The 21389-nt window shown below is 61.5% G+C and overlaps 1 protein-coding gene across 1 annotated transcript in view; it reads left to right on the top strand.

The window, feature by feature from the left end:
- LOC136006604 (sarcoplasmic/endoplasmic reticulum calcium ATPase 1-like) overlaps positions 1–21229 on the top strand; it is a gene marked incomplete at its 3' end in the record, with an annotated part of 40486 nt that extends 19257 nt beyond the window's left edge. The window contains exons 11-20 of the mRNA XM_065664610.1: positions 372–474; positions 5791–5922; positions 7039–7164; positions 8539–8757; positions 10612–10947; positions 14439–14659; positions 17291–17493; positions 18418–18503; positions 19699–19832; positions 21112–21229. Coding sequence (XP_065520682.1) covers positions 372–474; positions 5791–5922; positions 7039–7164; positions 8539–8757; positions 10612–10947; positions 14439–14659; positions 17291–17493; positions 18418–18503; positions 19699–19832; positions 21112–21229 — 1678 coding nt within the window. The remainder of the gene's footprint in view (positions 1–371; positions 475–5790; positions 5923–7038; positions 7165–8538; positions 8758–10611; positions 10948–14438; positions 14660–17290; positions 17494–18417; positions 18504–19698; positions 19833–21111) is intronic.
- Positions 21230–21389: the final 160 nt, after the last annotated feature.

Raw genomic sequence — 21389 nt, 5'->3', positions numbered from 1 at the left:
TCCCATTATCCCATTATCCCATTATCCCATTATCCCCTTATCCCATTATCCCATTACCCCATTATCCCATTATCCCATTATCCCATTATCCCATTACCCCATTATCCCCTTATCCCATTATCCCATTATCCCATTACCCCATTATCCCATTATCCCATTATCCCATTATCCCATTATCCCATTATCCCAATATCCCATTATCCCATTATCCCGATATCCCATTACCCCATTATCCCATTACCCCATTATCCCATTATCCCATTATCCCGTTATCCCATTACCCCATTATCCCATTACCCCATTATCCCATTATCCCGCTATCCCGCTATCCCGTTATCCCATCCCATCCCGTCCTATCCCATAATACCCAGGATGAAGCAGGATAAGCCGGTCAAGGCCGGGCAGTACGACGGCCTGGTCGAGCTGGCCACCATCTGCGCCCTCTGCAACGACTCCTCCCTTGACTACAATGAGGTCAGCGCCCCATAGATCCACCCACACCTGCCCCATAGATCCACCCACACCTGCCCCATAGATCCACCCACACCTGCCCCATAGATCCACCCACACCTGCCCCATAGATCCGCCCACACCTGCCCCATAGATTGACCCATACACCCATAGATTGACACACACCTGCCCCATAGATTGACCCATACACCCATAGATTGACCCACACCTGCCCCATAGATCCACCCACACCTGCCCCATAGATCCACCCACACCTGCCCCATAGATCCACCCACACCTGCCCCATAGATTGACCCATACACCCATAGATTGACACACACCTGCCCCATAGATTGACCCATACACCCATAGATTGACCCACACCTGCCCCATAGATCCACCCACACCTGCCCCATAGATTGACCCACACCTGCCCCATAGATTGACCCATACCTGCCCCATAGATCCACCCACACCTGCCCCATAGATCCACCCACACCTGCCCCATAGATCCACCCACACCTGCCCCATAGATTGACCCATACACCCATAGATTGACCCACACCTGCCCCATAGATCCACCCACACCTGCCCCATAGATCGACCCACACCTGCCCCATAGATCCACCCACACCTGCCCCATAGATCCACCCACACCTGCCCCATAGATCCACCCACACCTGCCCCATAGATTGACCCATACCTGCCCCATAGATCCACCCACACCTGCCCCATAGATTGACCCATACACCCATAGATCGACACACACCTGCCCCATAGATCCACCCACACCTGCCCCATAGATCCACCCACACCTGCCCCATAGATCCACCCACACCTGCCCCATAGATTGACCCATACCTGCCCCATAGATCCACCCACACCTGCCCCATAGATCCACCCCCACACCTGCCCCATAGATCCACCCACACCTGCCCCATAGATCCACCCACACCTGCCCCATAGATTGACCCATACACCCATAGATTGACCCACACCTGCCCCATAGATTGACCCACACCTGCCCCATAGATTGACCCATACACCCATAGATTGACCCACACCTGCCCCATAGATCCACCCACACCCCCAATAGATCCAGCCCCCCCCACCCCATAGATCCACCCCCCACACCCCCCATAGCCCGCCCCACTGACCCCCCATAGATCCACCCCCCCGTGCCCCATAGCCCGCCCCACTGACCCCCCATAGATCGACCCACACCTGCCCCATAGATCGACCCACACCCCCAATAGATCCAGCCCCCCCCACCCCATAGATCCACCCCCCCACACCCCCCATAGCCCTCCCCACTGACCCCCCATAGATCCACCCCCCCGTGCCCCATAGCCCGCCCCACTGACCCCCCATAGATCCACCCCCCCGTGCCCCATAGCCCGCCCCACTGACCCCCCATAGATCCACCCCCCCGTGCCCCATAGCCCGCCCCACTGACCCCCCATAGATCCACCCCCCACACCCCCCATAGCCCGCCCCACTGACCCCCCATAGATCCACCCCCCCGTGCCCCATAGCCCGCCCCACTGACCCCCCATAGATCCACCCCCCCGTGCCCCATAGCCCGCCCCACTGACCCCCCATAGATCCACCCCCCCGTGCCCCATAGCCCACCCCACTGACCCCCCATAGATCCACCCCCCCGTGCCCCATAGCCCGCCCCACTGACCCCCCATAGATCCACCCCCCCGTGCCCCATAGCCCGCCCCACTGACCCCCCATAGATCCACCCCCCCGTGCCCCATAGCCCGCCCCACTGACCCCCCATAGATCCACCCCCCCGTGCCCCATAGCCCGCCCCACTGACCCCCCATAGATCCACCCCCCCGTGCCCCATAGCCTGCCCCACTGACCCCCCATAGATCCACCCCCCCGTGCCCCATAGCCCGCCCCACTGACCCCCCATAGATCCACCCCCCCGTGCCCCATAGCCCGCCCCACTGACCCCCATAGATCCACCCCCCCGTGCCCCATAGCCCGCCCCACTGACCCCCCATAGATCCACCCCCCCGTGCCCCATAGCCCGCCCCACTGACCCCCCATAGATCCACCCCCCCGTGCCCCATAGCCCGCCCCACTGACCCCCATAGATCCACCCCCCACACACCCCATAGCCCTCCCCACTGACCCCCCATAGATCCACCCCCCCGTGCCCCATAGCCCGCCCCACTGACCCCCCATAGATCCACCCCCCCGTGCCCCATAGCCCGCCCCACTGACCCCCCATAGATCCACCCCCCCGTGCCCCATAGCCCTCCCCACTGACCCCCCATAGATCCACCCCCCCGTGCCCCATAGCCTGCCCCACTGACCCCCCATAGATCCACCCCCCCGTGCCCCATAGCCCGCCCCACTGACCCCCCATAGATCCACCCCCCCGTGCCCCATAGCCCGCCCCACTGACCCCCCATAGATCCACCCCCCACACACCCCATAGCCCGCCCCACTGACCCCCCATAGATCCACCCCCCCGTGCCCCATAGCCCGCCCCACTGACCCCCCATAGATCCACCCCCCCGTGCCCCATAGCCCGCCCCACTGACCCCCCATAGATCGACCCACACCTGCCCCATAGATTGACCCACACCCCCAATAGATCCAGCCCCCCCCACCCCATAGATCCACCCCCCACACCCCCCATAGCCCGCCCCACTGACCCCCATAGATCCACCCCCCACACACCCCATAGCCCGCCCCACTGACCCCCCATAGATCCACCCCCCACACACCCCATAGCCCGCCCCACTGACCCCCCATAGATCCACCCCCCCGTGCCCCATAGCCCGCCCCACTGACCCCCCATAGATCCACCCCCCCGTGCCCCATAGCCCGCCCCACTGACCCCCCATAGATCCACCCCCCCGTGCCCCATAGCCCGCCCCACTGACCCCCCATAGATCCACCCCCCCGTGCCCCATAGCCCGCCCCACTGACCCCCCATAGATCCACCCCCCCGTGCCCCATAGCCCTCCCCACTGACCCCCCATAGATCCACCCCCCCGTGCCCCATAGCCCGCCCCACTGACCCCCCATAGATCCACCCCCCCGTGCCCCATAGCCCGCCCCACTGACCCCCCATAGATCCACCCCCCCGTGCCCCATAGCCCGCCCCACTGACCCCCCATAGATCCACCCCCCCGTGCCCCATAGCCCTCCCCACTGACCCCCCATAGATCCACCCCCCCGTGCCCCATAGCCCGCCCCACTGACCCCCCATAGATCCACCCCCCCGTGCCCCATAGCCCGCCCCACTGACCCCCCATAGATCCACCCCCCGTGCCCCATAGCCCTCCCCACTGACCCCCCATAGATCCACCCCCCCGTGCCCCATAGCCCGCCCCACTGACCCCCCATAGATCCACCCCCCACACACCCCATAGCCCTCCCCACTGACCCCCCATAGATCCACCCCCCCGTGCCCCATAGCCCGCCCCACTGACCCCCCATAGATCCACCCCCCCGTGCCCCATAGCCCGCCCCACTGACCCCCCATAGATCCACCCCCCCGTGCCCCATAGCCCGCCCCACTGACCCCCCATAGATCCACCCCCCCGTGCCCCATAGCCCGCCCCACTGACCCCCCATAGATCCACCCCCCCGTGCCCCATAGCCCGCCCCACTGACCCCCCATAGATCCACCCCCCCGTGCCCCATAGCCCGCCCCACTGACCCCCCATAGATCCACCCCCCCGTGCCCCATAGCCCGCCCCACTGACCCCCCATAGATCCACCCCCCCGTGCCCCATAGCCCGCCCCACTGACCCCCCATAGATCCACCCCCCCGTGCCCCATAGCCCGCCCCACTGACCCCCCATAGATCCACCCCCCCGTGCCCCATAGCCCGCCCCACTGACCCCCCATAGATCCACCCCCCCGTGCCCCATAGCCCTCCCCACTGACCCCCCATAGATCCACCCCCCCGTGCCCCATAGCCCGCCCCACTGACCCCCCATAGATCCACCCCCCCGTGCCCCATAGCCCGCCCCACTGACCCCCCATAGATCCACCCCCCCGTGCCCCATAGCCCGCCCCACTGACCCCCCATAGATCCACCCCCCCGTGCCCCATAGCCCTCCCCACTGACCCCCCATAGATCCACCCCCCCGTGCCCCATAGCCCGCCCCACTGACCCCCCATAGATCCACCCCCCCGTGCCCCATAGCCCGCCCCACTGACCCCCCATAGATCCACCCCCCCGTGCCCCATAGCCCTCCCCACTGACCCCCCATAGATCCACCCCCCACACACCCCATAGCCCTCCCCACTGACCCCCCATAGATCCACCCCCCCGTGCCCCATAGCCCGCCCCACTGACCCCCCATAGATCCACCCCCCCGTGCCCCATAGCCCGCCCCACTGACCCCCCATAGATCCACCCCCCACACACCCCATAGCCCTCCCCACTGACCCCCCATAGATCCACCCCCCCGTGCCCCATAGCCCGCCCCACTGACCCCCCATAGATCCACCCCCCCGTGCCCCATAGCCCGCCCCACTGACCCCCCATAGATCCACCCCCCCGTGCCCCATAGCCCGCCCCACTGACCCCCCATAGATCCACCCCCCCGTGCCCCATAGCCCGCCCCACTGACCCCCCATAGATCCACCCCCCCGTGCCCCATAGCCCGCCCCACTGACCCCCCATAGATCCACCCCCCCGTGCCCCATAGCCCGCCCCACTGACCCCCCATAGATCCACCCCCCCGTGCCCCATAGCCCTCCCCACTGACCCCCCATAGATCCACCCCCCCGTGCCCCATAGCCCGCCCCACTGACCCCCCATAGATCCACCCCCCCGTGCCCCATAGCCCGCCCCACTGACCCCCCATAGATCCACCCCCCCGTGCCCCATAGCCCGCCCCACTGACCCCCCATAGATCCACCCCCCCGTGCCCCATAGCCCTCCCCACTGACCCCCCATAGATCCACCCCCCCGTGCCCCATAGCCCGCCCCACTGACCCCCCATAGATCCACCCCCCCGTGCCCCATAGCCCGCCCCACTGACCCCCCATAGATCCACCCCCCCGTGCCCCATAGCCCTCCCCACTGACCCCCCATAGATCCACCCCCCACACACCCCATAGCCCTCCCCACTGACCCCCCATAGATCCACCCCCCCGTGCCCCATAGCCCGCCCCACTGACCCCCCATAGATCCACCCCCCCGTGCCCCATAGCCCGCCCCACTGACCCCCCATAGATCCACCCCCCCGTGCCCCATAGCCCGCCCCACTGACCCCCCATAGATCCACCCCCCCGTGCCCCATAGCCCGCCCCACTGACCCCCCATAACCCCCCCCCCCCCCCGCTCTGCCCCCCAAGTCCAAAGGGGTCTACGAGAAGGTGGGGGAGGCGACGGAGACGGCGCTCACGTGCCTGGTGGAGAAGATGAACGTCTTCAACACCGACGTGCGCGGGCTCTCCAAGGTGGAGCGCGCCAACGCCTGCAACGCCGTGAGTGCCCCATAGCGACCCATAGCGACCCGTAGCGACCCATAGAGCCCCATAGTGCCCCATAGCAACCCATAGCGCCCCATAGTGCCCCATAGCGACCCATAGAGCCCCATGGCGACCCATAGCGACCCATAGTGCCCCATAGCGACCCATAGAGCCCCATAGTGCCCCATAGCGACCCATAGCGACCCATAGAGCCCCATAGAGCCCCATAGCGCCCCATAGCGACCCATAGAGCACTATGGGCTCCTATGGGGTCCTATGGGAGCACTATGGGAGCCCTATAGAACCCTATAGTGTCCTATGGGGTCCTATGGGGTCCGATGGGAGCCCTATAGAGCCCTGTGGGACCCCCTACCCCATTCCCCCCATTACCCCATTGCCCCATTACCCCCATTCACCCCCATTGCCCCCATTGCCCCCCATTACCCCATTGACCACCATTGCCCCCTTGCCCCCCATTGCCCCCATTCCCCCATTACCCCATTGCCCCCATTACCCCCATTCACCCCCATTACCCCATTGCCCCTCATTCCCCCATTGCCCCATTCCCCCCCATTGCCCCATAGCCCCCCATTCCCCCATTACCCCCCATTACCCCATTGCCCCCCATTACCCCATTGCCCCTCATTGCCCCATTGCCCCCCATTACCCCATTGCCCCCCATTGCCCCATTGCCCCCCATTGCCCCATTACCCCCATTACCCCATTACCCCCATTGCCCCCATTACCCCATTCCCCCATTACCCCTGTTGCCCCATTGCCCCCATTACCCCATTACCCCCATTGACCCCCATTACCCCATTGCCCCCCATTGCCCCATTGCCCCATTGCCCCATTGCCCCCCATTGCCCCCCTGCCCCATTGCCCCCCATTCCCCCATTACCCCCCATTACCCCATTGATGCCCATTCCCCCCATTCCCCCCATTACCCCATTGACCCCCATTGCCCCATTGCCCCCCATTACCCCCATTGATGCCCCATTGCCCCCCATTGCCCCATTGCCCCATTGCCCCCATTGCCCCCCATTACCCCCATTCCCCCCATTGCCCCATTGCCCCATTGCCCCCATTGCCCCATTGCTGCCCCATTGCCCCCCATTGCCCCCGCCCCAGGTCATCAAGCAGCTCATGAAGAAGGAGTTCACGCTGGAGTTCTCCCGCGACCGCAAGTCCATGTCCGTGTTCTGCTCCCCCGCCAAGGCCTCGCGCGCCGCCGTCGGCAACAAGATGTTCGTCAAGGTGGGCCCCATAGGGACCATAGGGACCATAGGGACCCATAGAGACCCATAGAGACCCATAGAGACCCATAGGGACCCATAGAGACCCATAGGGACCCATAGAGACCCATAGAGACCCATAGGGACCCATAGGGACCCATAGGGACCCATAGGGACCATAGGGACCCATAGAGACCCATAGGGACCATAGGGACACATAGGGACCATACGGACCCATAGGGACCCATAGGGACCATAGGGACCATAGGGACCCATAGAGACCCATAGAGACCCATAGGGACCCATAGGGACCATAGGGACCCATAGGGACCCATAGGGACCATAGGGACCCATAGGGACCCATAGGGACCATAGGGACCCATAGGGACCCATAGGGACACATAGGGACCCATAGGGACACATAGGGACCCATAGGGACCCATAGGGACACATAGAGACCCATAGGGACCCACAGGGACCCATAGAGACCCATAGGGACCCATAGGGACCATAGGGACACATAGAGACCCATAGAGACCCATAAGGCACACAGAGACCCATAGAGACCCATAGACACCAACAGGGACCATAGAGACCCATAGAGCCCATAGGACATCACAGAGCCCATAGAGCCCCATAGAGCATCATAGAGACCATAGAACCCATAGAGCCCATAGGGACCCATAGAGACCATCATGACCATAGAGACCCATAGAGCCCATAGAGCCCATAGAGCATCATAGACCCATAGAGCCCATAGGGCACATAGAGCCCATAGAACCCATAGAGCCCATAGGGCATCATAGAGCCCATACACCCCATATACCCCATGCCCCACACCCCATATACCCCATATATCCCATACCCCATACCCCATATCCCCCATATACCCCATGCCCGATATCCCATACACCCCACCCCCCACACCCCACACCCCACACCCCATATCCCCCACACCCCCCACACACCCCACACCCCACACCCCACACACCCCATACCTCACACCCCACCCCACACCCCCCACACCCCACACCCCATATACCCCATATACCCCACACACCCCACACCCCACACCCCCCATACCTCACACCCCACACCCCACACCCCCCACACCCCATATACCCCATATCCCCCATATACCCTACCCCCCACACCCCACACCCCATATCCCCCACACCCGACACCCCACACCCCATATCCCCCATATACCCCACACCCCATACCCCATACACCCCATGCCCCACACCCCATATACCCCATATACCCCACACCCCACACCCCACACACCCTACACCCCACACCCCCCACCCCCCACACCCCACACCCCACCCCCCACCCCACCCCCCACACCCCCACCCCCCACCCCCCATAACCACCCTCTCCTCCCCACCCCCAGGGCGCCCCCGAGGGCGTCATCGAGCGCTGCAGCTACGTCCGCGTGGGCACGGCGCGGGTGCCGCTGACGCCGCCCGCCAGGGAGCGCATCCTGGGCCTCATCAAGGAGTGGGGCACGGGCAGGGACACCCTGCGCTGCCTGGCGCTGGCCACGCGCGACGCCCCCCCGAAGAAGGACGAGATGGCCCTGGAGGACAGCGCCCGCTTCGTCGACTACGAGGTACTGGGGGGGGACGGGGACCCATAGGGATCTATGGGGCTGGGGGGGTTCTGTGGGTCATAGACACCCATAGGGAGCGTAGACACCCATAGAGACCATTGACACCCATGTAGACCATAGACACCCATATGTTGATGGGGTTGGGTCTTCGATGACGGTTGAGGTCATCTCAATGGGGTCTTGGTGTTGTATGGGCCATAGACACCCATAGAGACCGTAGACACCCATAGAGACCATGGACACCCATAGAGACCGTAGACACCCATAGAGACCATGGACACCCATAACTTGATGGGGTTGGGTCTTCCATGGTGGTTGAGGTCATCTCAATGGGGTCTTGGTGCCATAGAGACCGTAGACACCCATAGACACCATAGACACCCATAGAGACCATAGACACCCATATCTTGATGGGGTTGGGTCTTCCATGGTGGTTGAGGTCATCTCAATGGGGTCTTGGTGCTGGAGGACAGCGCCCGCTTCGTCGACTACGAGGTACTGGGGGGGGGGGGGGGACGGGGACCCATAGGGATCTATGGGGCTGGGGGGGTTCTGTGGGTCACAAACGTCCATAGAGACCATTGACACCCATAGAGACCATAGACACCTATAGGGAGCATAGACATCCATAGGGAGCGTAGACACCCATATCTTGATGGGGTTGGGTCTTCCATGGTGGTTGAGGTCATCTCAATGGGGTCTTGGTGTTGTATGGGCCATAGACACGCATAGAGACCATAGACACCCATAGAGACCATAGACACCCATAGAGACCATAGACACCCATGTAGACCATAGACACCCATGTAGACCATAGACACCCATAGAGACCATAGACACCCATGTAGACCATAGACACCCGTATCTTGATGGGGTTGGGTCTTCCATGGTGGTTGAGGTCATCTCAATGGGGTCTTGGCCCTGGAGGACAGTGCCCGCTTCGTCGACTACGAGGTACTGGGGGGGGGGGGACGGGGACCCATAGGGATCTATGGGGCTGGGGGGGTTCTGTGGGTCACAGACACCCATAGAGACCATGGACACCCATAGAGACCATGGACACCTATAGGGAGCATAGACACCCATAGGGAGCGTAGACACCCATAGAGACCATGGACACCCATATCTTGATGGGGTTGGGTCTTCCATGGTGGTTGAGGTCATCTCAATGGGGTCTTGGTGTTGTATGGGCCATAGACACCCATAGAGACCATAGACACCCATAGAGACCATAGACACCCATGTAGACCATAGACACCCATAAGTTGATGGGGTTGGGTCTTCGATGATGGTTGAGGTCATCTCAACGGGGTCTTGGTGCCATAGAGACCGTAGACACCCATAGAGACCATTGACACCCATAGAGACCATAGACACCCATGTAGACCATAGACACCCATAAGTTGATGGGGTTGGGTCTTCAATGATGGTTGAGGTCATCTCAATGGGGTCTTGGTGTTGTATGGGCCATAGACACCCATAGAGACCATAGACACCCATGTAGACCATAGACACCCATATCTTGATGGGGTTGGGTCTTCGATGACGGTTGAGGTCATCTCAATGGGGTCTTGGTGCCATAGAGACCGTAGACACCCATAGAGACCATTGACACCCATAGGGAGCAACGTAGCCCATAGAACCCCATACATTGATGGTCTTTGGGTCTTCAATGATGGTTGATGTCATCTCAATGGGGTTCTTGGTCCCATATAGCCCATAGAACCCCATATATTGATGGCCTTTGGGTCTTCGATGGGGTTGAAGACCCCTTTATGGTGTCCTTCCACCCCTATGGACCCTATGGACCCTATAGTGTCCCCCCCCCATCCCAACCTCTGCCCACGCCCCCAGGTGGACCTGACCTTCGTGGGCTGCGTGGGGATGCTGGACCCACCGCGCAAGGAAGTGCTGGGCTCCATCCACCTGTGCCGCGACGCCGGCATCCGCGTCATCATGATCACGGGCGACAACAAAGGCACGGCCATCGCCATCTGCCGCCGCATCGGCATCTTCGGCGAGGACGAGGACGTCACCGGCAAGGCCTACACGGGCCGCGAGTTCGACGACCTGCCCCCGGCCGAGCAGCGCGAAGCCTGCCGCCGCGCCTGCTGCTTCGCCCGCGTCGAGCCCACGCACAAGTCCAAGATCGTGGAGTTCCTGCAGTCCTTCGACGAGATCACGGCTATGGTGAGGTTGGGGGGGGGGGAGGTTATGGGGTTGGGGGGGGTTGGAGGGGGGTTGGGGGGCAGGGGGAGGGTTGGCGATTGTGGTAGAGCTGTTGCGTTGCATGGCAAAGGTGTCGCTGTCCATGGTAGAGCCGTTGCGTTGCATGGCAGAGGTGTCGCTGTCCATGGTAGAGCCGTTGCATGGCAGAGGTGTCGCTGTCCATGGTAGAGCCATTGCGTTGCGTGGCAGAGGTGTCGCTGTCCATGGTAGAGCCGTTGCATGGCAGAGGTGTCGCTGTCCATGGTAGAGCCGTTGCGTTGCATGGCAGAGGTGTCGCTGTCCATGGTAGAGCCGTTGCATGGCAGAGGTGTCGCTGTCTATGGTAGAGCCGTTGCGTTGCATGGCAGAGGTGTCGCTGTCCATGGTAGAGCCGTTGCATGGCAGAGGTGTCGCTGTCCATGGTAGAGCCGTTGCGTTGCATGGCAGAGGTGTCGCTGTCCATGGTAGAACCATTGCGTTGCATGGCAGAGGTGTCGCTGTCCATGGTAGAGCCATTGCAATGCATGGCAGAGGTGTCGCTGTCCATGGTAGAGCCGTTGCGTTGCATGGCAGAGGTGTCGCTGTCCATGGTAGAGCCATTGCGTTGCATGGCAGAGGTGTCGCTGTCCATGGTAGAGCCATTGCAATGCATGGCAGAGGTGTCGCTGTCCATGGTAGAACCATTGCGTTGCATGGCAGAGGTGTCGCTGTCCATGGTAGAGCCGTTGCGTTGCATGGCAGAGGTGTCGCTGTCCATGGTAGAGCCGTTGCGTTGCATGGCAGAGGTGTCGCTGCCCATGGTAGAGCCGTTGCATGGCAGAGGTGTCGCTGTCCATGGTAGAGCCGTTGCGTTGCATGGCAGAGGTGTCGCTGTCCATGGTAGAACCATTGTGTTGCATGGCAGAGGTGTCGCTGTCCATGGTAGAACCGTTGCGTTGCGTGGCAGAGGTGTCGCTGTCCATGGTAGAGCCGTTGCGTTGCATGGCAGAGGTGTCGCTGTCCATGGTAGAGCCGTTGCGTTGCATGGCAGAGGTGTCGCTGTCCATGGTAGAGCCGTTGCGTTGCATGGCAGAGGTGTCGCTGTCCATGGTAGAGCCGTTGCGTTGCATGGCAGAGGTGTCGCTGCCCATGGTAGAGCCGTTGCGTTGCGTGGCAGAGGTGTCGCTGTCCATGGTAGAGCCGTTGCGTTGCATGGCAGAGGTGTCGCTGTCCATGGTAGAACCATTGCGTTGCATGGCAGAGGTGTCGCTGTCCATGGTAGAACCATTGCGTTGCATGGCAGAGGTGTCGCTGTCCATGGTAGAGCCATTGCGTTGCGTGGCAGAGCCATTGGATTGCATGGGGGAGCCATGGGTATCCATTGTAGACCCATCACTATCCATGGGGGACCCATCACTATCCATGGTAGACCCATTGCAATCCATGGTAGACCCATTGCAATCCATGGGGGACCCATTGCAATCCATGGGGGACCCATTGCAATCCATGGTAGACCCATTGCAATCCATGGGGGACCCATTGCAATCCATGGTAGACCCATTGCAATCCATGGGGGACCCATTGCAATCCATGGGGGACCCATTGCAATCCATGGTAGACCCATTGCAATCCATGGGGGACCCATTGCAATCCATGGTAGACCCATTGCAATCCATGGGGGACCCATTGCATTCCATGGTAGACCCATTGCATTCCATGGTAGACCCATTGCATTCCATGGGGGACCCATTGCAATCCATGGGGGACCCATTGCAATCCATGGGGGACCCATTGCATTCCATGGGGGACCCATCTCCAGCCATCCTCCCCATTCCATCCCCCCCATCCCCCCCATTCCATCCCCATCCCCCCCTCCCCCCACCCCCCATCCCCCACCCCCCCTCACTTACTCTGCAAACATCACATTTAATGCCCATCCCCCCCATCTCCCCCCACCCCCCACCGCCCCACCCCCACCCCACCCCCCATCCCCCCCCATTCCTTCCCCCCCACCCCCCATACCCCTCCATTCCATCCCCATCCCCCACCCCCCCACTTGTTCTGCAAACACCACATTTAAACCCCCTCCCCCACCCCCACCCCCACCCCTACCCCACCCCTCATCCCCCCCATTCCTTCCCCCCATCCCATCCCATCCCCCCCACCTCACTTCCTCTGCAAACACCACATTTAACCCCCATCCCCCCCATCTCCCCCCACCCCCCCCACCATTATCACCCCCATCCCCCCTATTCCACCCCCACCCCCCCATCCCCCCCCCTCACTTGCTCTGCAAACACCATATTTAACCCCCATCCCCCCGTCTCCCCCCCTCCCCCCACCCCCTCATCCCCCCCATTCCTTCCCCCCATCCCCCCATTCCATCCCCCCCCACCCCCTCACTTGCTCTGCAAACACCACATTTAACCCCCCTCCCCCCATCTCCCCTCCCCCTCCCCCCCTATCTCCCCCCATTCCTTCCCCCCATCCCCCCCATTCCATCCCCCCCCTCTCCCCACCCCCATCCCCCACCCCCCCCTCGCTTGCTCTGCAAACACCACATTTAACCCCCATCCCCCCATCTCCCCCCCTCCCCCCACCCCCCCATCCCCCCCATTCCTTCCCCCCCATCCCCCCCATTCCATCCCCATCCCCCCCATTCCATCCCCACCCCCCCCACCCCCCCCTTCCTCTGCAAACACCACATTAAACCCCCCTCCCCCCCCCTCCCCCCTCCGCCCCTCCCCCCCTCCCCCCCCATTCCATCCCCATCCCCACCCCCACCCCCCCCTTCCTCTCCAAACACCACATTTAACCCCCCTCCCCCCCTCCCCTCCCCCTCCCCCCTCCCCCTCCCCCCTCCCCCTCCCCCCTGCCCCCCCATTCCCACCCATTATCACCCCCATCCCCCCCATCCATCCCACCCCCCCTCCTCTGCAAACACCACATTAAACCCCCCTCCCCCATCTCCCCCCCCTCCCCCCCATTCCCCCCCATCCTCCCCATCCCCCCCATTCCATCCCCCCTCCCCCCCCCTTCCTCTGCAAACACCACATTAAACCCCCCTCCCCCCCTCCCCTCCCCCTTCCCCCCCTCCCCCCACCCCCTCCCCCCCCCTCCCCCCACCCCCCATCCCCCCCATTCCATCCCCACCCCCCCCTTCCTCTGCAAACACCACATTTAACCCCCCTCCCCCATCTCCCCCCCTCCCCTCCTCCCCCCATCCCCCCCTCCCCCCCATTCCCACCCCCATCCCCCCCCATCCCCCCCATCCCCCCTCCCCCACCTCACTTCCTCTGCAAACACCACATTTAACCCCCCTCCCCCATCTCCCCCCCATTCCCCCCCATCCTCCCCATCCCCCCCATTCCATCCCCACCCCCCCCTCACTTCCTCTCCAAACACCACATTAAACCCCCCTCCCCCCCTCCCCTCCCCCATCCCCCCCTCCCCCTCCCCCACCCCCCCCTCCCCCCCCCATCCCCCCCCCCCAGACCGGCGACGGCGTCAACGACGCGCCGGCCCTCAAGAAAGCCGAGATCGGCATCGCCATGGGCTCGGGCACGGCCGTGGCCAAGACGGCCTCGGAGATGGTGCTGGCCGACGACAACTTCTCCACCATCGTGGCCGCCGTCGAGGAGGGCCGCGCCATCTACAACAACATGAAGCAGTTCATCCGCTACCTCATCTCCTCCAACGTGGGCGAGGTCGTCTGGTGAGCCCCGACCCACACACGTGCGCCCAAACATCAGCCCCCCCCAACCGACACGCTGCTATGGGGCTTCTATGGGGCGCTTAGGGAACTCTGTGGGGGCCTATGGATCTCTATGGGGAGCCTGTGGACTTCTATGGGGAGCCTGTGGACTTCTATGGGGGCCTATGGATCTCTATGGGGAGCCTGTGGATCTCTATGGGTTCCTATGGACCTCTATGGGGCGCTTGGGGAACACGTATGGGGCGCCTATGGACCTCTATGGGGAGCATATGGACTTCTATGGGGGCCTATGGATCTCTATGGGGAGCCTGTGGATCTCTATGGGGAGCCTGTGGACTTCTATGGGGGTCTATGGATCTCTATGGGGGCCTATGGATCTCTATGGGGCCTATGGACTTCTATGGGGCGCCTAGGGAACTCTGTGGGGGCCTATGGATCTCTATGGGGCGCTTGGGGAACACGTATGGGGGCCTAAGGACTTCTATGGGGAGCATATGGACTTCTATGGGTTCCTATGGATCTCTATGGGGAGCCTGTGGATCTCTATGGGGAGCCTGTGGACTTCTGTGGGGGTCTATGTATCTCTATGGGGCGCCTAGGGAACTCTATGGGAGCCTATGGATCTCTATGGGGAGCCTGTGGACTTCTATGGGGGCCTATGGACCTCTATGGGGCGCTTGTGGGGCGCTTGGGGAACTCGTATGGGGCGCCTAAGGACCTATATGGGGAGCATATGGACTTCTATGGGTTCCTATGGAACACTATAGGGGGCCTATGGACCTCAATGGGGAGCCTGTGGAACACTTATGGGTGCCTATGGGCCTCTATGGGGACCTATAGACACCTATGGGGAGCCTATGGAACCCGTATGGGGGTCTATGGACCTCTATTGGTTCCTATAGACCTCTACGGGGACCCTATGGAACCCATATGGGTGCCTATGGACACCTATGGGTGACTTTAGACCCCTATGGGTGCCTATAGACACCTATGGGTGCCTATAGACCCATATGGGTGCCCATGGACACCTATGGGTGCCTATAGACCCTTTTGGGTGCCTGTAGACCCCTATGGGCGCCTATAGACCCCTGTAGAACTCTACAGACCACTATGGACCAATAGCGACCTCTATAGACCAATAGAGACCTGGACCTCTATAGACCCCTATGGGCACCTATAGACCCCTATGGGCGCCTATAGACCCCTATAGACTGCTATGGGTGCCTATAGACCCCTATAGACTGCTATGGGTGCCTATAGACCCCTATGGGTGCCTATAGACCCCTATAGACTGCTATGGGTGCCTATAGACCCCTATGGGCGCCTATAGACCCCTGTAGAACTCTACAGACCACTATGGACCAATAGCGACCTCTATAGACCAATAGAGACCTGGACCTCTATAGACCCCTATGGGCACCTATAGACCCCTATGGGCGCCTATAGACCCCTAGAGACTGCTATGGGTGCCTATAGACCCCTATAGACTGCTATGGGTGCCTATAGACCCCTATGGGTGCCTATAGACCCCTATAGACTGCTATGGGTGCCTATAGACCCCTATGGGCGCCTATAGACCCCTGTAGAACTCTACAGACCACTATGGACCAATAGCGACCTCTATAGACCAATAGAGACCTAGGCCTCTATAGACCCCTATGGGCACCATTGAACCCCATCGAACCCCACTGAACCCCATCGAACCCCACTGAACCCCATTGAACCCCATTGAACCCCATCGAACCCCACTGAACCCCACTGAACCCCATTGAACCCCACCATACCCCATCAAACCCCATTGAACCCCATTGAACCCCATCGAACCCCATCGAACCCCATTGAACCCCTTCATATCCCATTGAACCCCACTGAACCCCATCGACCCCCATTGACCCCCCCCACCCCATCGACCCCCATCGACCCCCATTGACCCCCATTGACCCCCATCAACCCCCCCCACCCCCTCGACCCCCATTGACCCCCATCGACCCCCATTGACCCCCATTGACCCCCATCGACCCCCATCGACCCCCATTGACCCCCCCCCACCCCATTGACCCCCATTGACCCCCATTGACCCCCATTGACCCCCCCCACCCCATCGACCCCCATTGACCCCCATTGACCCCCCCCACCCCATCGACCCCCATCGACCCCCATTGACCCCCATTGACCCCCATTGACCCCCATTGACCCCCCCCACCCCATCGACCCCCATCGACCCCCATTGACCCCCATTGACCCCCATTGACCCCCCCCACCCCATCGACTCCCATTGACCCCCATTGACCCCCCCACCCCATCGACCCCCATTGACCCCCCCCACCCCATCGACCCCCATTGACCCCCATTGACCCCCCCCCACCCCATCGACCCCCATCGACCCCCATCGACCCCCATCGACCCCATCGACCCCCCCCACCCCATCGACCCCCATCGACCCCCATCGACCCCCATTGACCCCCATCGACCCCCATTGACCCCCCCCACCCCATTGACCCCCATTGACCCCCATTGACCCCCATTGACCCCCCCCCACCCCATCGACCCCCATCGACCCCCATCGACCCCCATTGACCCCCATCGACCCCCATCGACCCCCATTGACCCCCATCGACCCCCCCCCCCCAGCATCTTCCTGACGGCGGCGCTGGGCCTGCCCGAGGCGCTGATCCCGGTGCAGCTGCTCTGGGTGAACCTGGTGACGGACGGGCTCCCGGCCACGGCCTTGGGCTTCAACCCCCCCGACCTGGACATCATGGACAAGCCCCCCCGCAGCCCCAAGGAGCCCCTCATCAGCGGTTGGCTCTTCTTCCGCTACCTGGCCATCGGCGGTGAGCGGCGGCGGCGATGGGGCGCGGTGGTGGCAATGGGGCGCGGTGGTGGCAATGGGGCGCGGTGGTGGCAATGGGGCGCGGTGGTGGTGGTGGTGGTGGGGGGGGGGATGGACACATGGACATGGACAGGGGTTGGGGGGGGGTTATGGGCATTTGGAGGTCCATGGGGGGGGAGAGCGTTGGAGGTGCCCATTGGAGACGTTCATTGGAGGTGCCCATTGGAGAGCAGCATAGATGGCCAATGGAGGTGCCCATTAGAGAGCAATGGAGATGGCCATTGGAGGTGCCCATTGGAGGTGCCCATTGGAGACCATCATAGATGGCCATTGGAGGTGCCCATTGGAGAGCATTGGAGGTGCCCATTGTAGACCATCATAGATGTCCATTGGAGGTGCCCATTGGAGAGCAGCATAGATGGCCATTGGAGGTGCCCATTGGAGAGCATCATAGATGGCCATTGGAGGTGCCCATTGGAGAGCATCATAGATGGCCAATGGAGGTGCCCATTGGAGAGCATCATAGATGGCCATTGGAGGTGCCCATTGGAGAGCATCATAGATGTCCATTGGAGATGCCCATTGTAGAGGTGCCCATCACGATCCCTTGTAGACCCCAATGGTGCCTCCTCATTGACCCCCATGGTGCCTCCTCCATTGACCCCCATGGTGCCTCCTCCATTGACCCCAATGGTGCCTCCTCCATTGACCCCCATGGTGCCTCCTCCATTGACCCCCATGGTGCCTCCTCATTGACCCCCATGGTGCCTCCTCCATTGACCCCCATGGTGCCTCCTCCATTGACCCCCATGGTGCCTCCTCATTGACCCCCACGGTGCCTCCTCCATTGACCCCCATGGTGCCTCCTCATTGACCCCCATGGTGCCTCCTCCATTGACCCCCATGGTGCCTCCTCTCCCCATAGGCTACGTCGGTGCCGCCACGGTCGGCGCGGCCGCATGGTGGTTCCTCTTTGCCGAAGACGGCCCCAAAGTCAGCTACCACCAACTGGTGAGTGCCGGAGCCCCATGGGGCCCCATTGACCATGGGCTGCCCAATGGGGCCCCACTGATCATGGCTTGACCAATGGGGCCCCACTGATCATGGGCTGCCCAATGGGGCCCCACTGATCATGGCTTGACCAATGGGGCCCATTGACCATGGGTCACCCAATGGGTCCCTATTGACCATGTGTTACCCAACGGGGCCCCATTGACCATTGGTCAACCAATGGGTCCCCATTGACCATTGGTCAACCAATGGGGCCCCATTGACCATGGGTCAACCAATGGGTCCCTATTGACCCTGTGTCACCCAACGGGGCTCCATTGACCATTGGTCAACCAATGGGTCCCCATTGACCATGTGTCACCCAATGGGTCCCTATTGACCATGTGTTACCCAACGGGGCCCCATTGACCATTGGTCAACCAATGGGGCCCCATTGACCATTGGTCAACCAATGGGTCCCCATTGACCATTGGTCAACCAATGGGGCCCCATTGACCATGGGTCACCCAACGGGGCCCCATTGACCATGGGTCAACCAATGGGTCCCCATTGACCATGGGTCAACCAATGGGGCCCCATTGACCATTGGTCGCCCAACGGGGCCCCATTGACCATGGGTCAACCAATGGGGCCCCATTGACCATTGGTTGCCCAACGGGGCCCCATTGACCATTGGTCAACCAATGGGTCCCCATTGACCATGGGTCAACCAATGGGTCCCCATTGACGATGTGTCACCCAACGGGGCCCCATTGACCATGTGTCAACCAATGGGTCCCCATTGACCATGGGTCAACCAATGGGGCCCCATTGACCATGTCTTACCCAACGGGGCCCCATTGACCATTGGTCAACCAATGGGGCCCCATTGACCATTGGTCAACCAATGGGGCCCCATTGACCATGGGTCACCCAATGGGTCCCCATTGACCATTGGTCAATCAATGGGTCCCCATTGACGATGTGTCACCCAACGGGGCCCCATTGACCATGGGTCAACCAATGGGTCCCCATTGACCCTGTGTTACCCAACGGGGCCCCATTGACCATTGGTCACCCAATGGGTCCCCATCGACCATGGGTCACCCAATGGGTCCCCATTGACCATGTCTTACCCAACGGAGCCCCATTGACCATGGGGTTGCCCACCCTATGGTGACCCCATTGCTGTGTCGTCCCCCCCCCCACATCCCAGACCCACTTCATGCAATGTGGGGAGCACAACGTGGACTTCGAGGGCTTGGATTGCGAGATCTTCGAGTCGCCCTTGCCCATGACCATGGCCTTGTCCGTGCTGGTCACCATTGAGATGTGCAACGCCCTCAACAGGTACCCGGGGGGCGCAGGGGGACGCCCTATGGGGCCGGGGGGGCTTTATATGGGGCCGGGGGGTCTTTATATGGGGCGATGGGGGCTTTATATGGGGCGATGGGGGCTTTATATGGGTGAATTGGGTCCTTAAATGGGCCCAAGGGGACCTTAAATGGGGCGATGGGGGCTTTATATGGGGCGATGGGGTCTTTATATGGGTCAATGGGGTCTTTATATGGGGCAATGGGGTCTTTATATGGGGCGATGGGGGCTTTATATGGGGCGATGGGGGCTTTATATGGGGCAATGGGGTCTTTATATGGGGTGATGGGGTCTTTATATGAGGCAATGGGGTCTTTATATGGGGCGATGGGGGCTTTAAATGGGGCAATGGGGTCTTTAAATGGGGCAATGGGGTCTTTATATGGGGAAATGGGGTCTTTAAATGGGGCAATGGGGGCTTTATATGGGGCAATGGGGGCTTTATATGGGGCGATGGGGGCTTTATATGGGGCAATGGGGTCTTTATATGGGGCGATGGGGTCTTTATATGGGGCGATGGGGTCTTTATATGGGGCGATGGGGTCTTTATATGGGGCGATGGGGTCTTTATATGGGTGAATTGGGTCCTTAAATGGGGCCAAGGGGACCTTAAATGGGGCAATGGGGTCTTTATATGGGGCCATGGGGACCTCCAATGGGTCCCTGGGGTCAATCAATGGGTCCATGGGGTCCACCAATGGGTCCATGGGGCCAATCAATGGGTCCCTGTGGTCCATCAATGGGTCAATGGGGTCCACCAATGGGTCCATGGGGTCCATCAGTGGGTCAATGGGGTCAATCAATGGGTCCCTGGGGTCCATCAGTGGGTCCTTGGGGCCAATCAATGGGTCCCTGGGGCCAATCAATGGGTCAATGGGGTCCACCAATGGGTCCATGGGGTCAATCAATGGGTCCCTGTGGTCCATCAATGGGTCCATGGGGTCCACCAATGGGTCCATGGGGCCAATCAATGGGTCCATGGGGTCCATCAGTGGGTCAATGGGGTCCATCAATGGGTCCATGGGGCCAATCAATGGGTCCATGGGGTCCATCAGTGGGTCAATGGGGTCCACCAATGGGTCCATGGGGTCAATCAATGGGTCCCTGTGGTCCATCAATGGGTCAATGGGGTCCATCAATGGGTCCCTGGGGCCAATCAATGGGTCCATGTGTTCCATCAATGGGTCCCTGGGGCCGTCCCCCCCCCCCCCCCGCCCCGTCCTGCCCCACATCCTCACCTCTGGCCCCATTGCAGCCTCTCTGAGAACCAATCGCTGGCCCGGATGCCGCCGTGGGTCAACATCTGGCTCCTGGGCTCCATCTGCCTCTCCATGTCCCTGCACTTCGTCATCCTCTACATCGACCCATTGCCCGTAAGGGGATGTGTGGGGCTGGGTGGTTGGGGGGGGGGACGGGGACACACAATGGGGGGGGGGGGGGGGGCATTGGGTGGTGCCCATTGGTCGATGGCCTTTGGGTTGATGGCCATTGGGTGATGGCCATTGGGTCGATGGCCATTGGGTCGATGGCCAA

This window comes from Lathamus discolor, unplaced genomic scaffold, assembly GCF_037157495.1.
Source record: "Lathamus discolor isolate bLatDis1 unplaced genomic scaffold, bLatDis1.hap1 Scaffold_317, whole genome shotgun sequence".
In the NCBI taxonomy this organism is placed as follows: domain Eukaryota; kingdom Metazoa; phylum Chordata; class Aves; order Psittaciformes; family Psittacidae; genus Lathamus; species Lathamus discolor.
The sequence above is the reverse complement of the archived record's forward strand: the minus strand, read 5'-3'. Positions and strand labels throughout refer to the sequence as shown.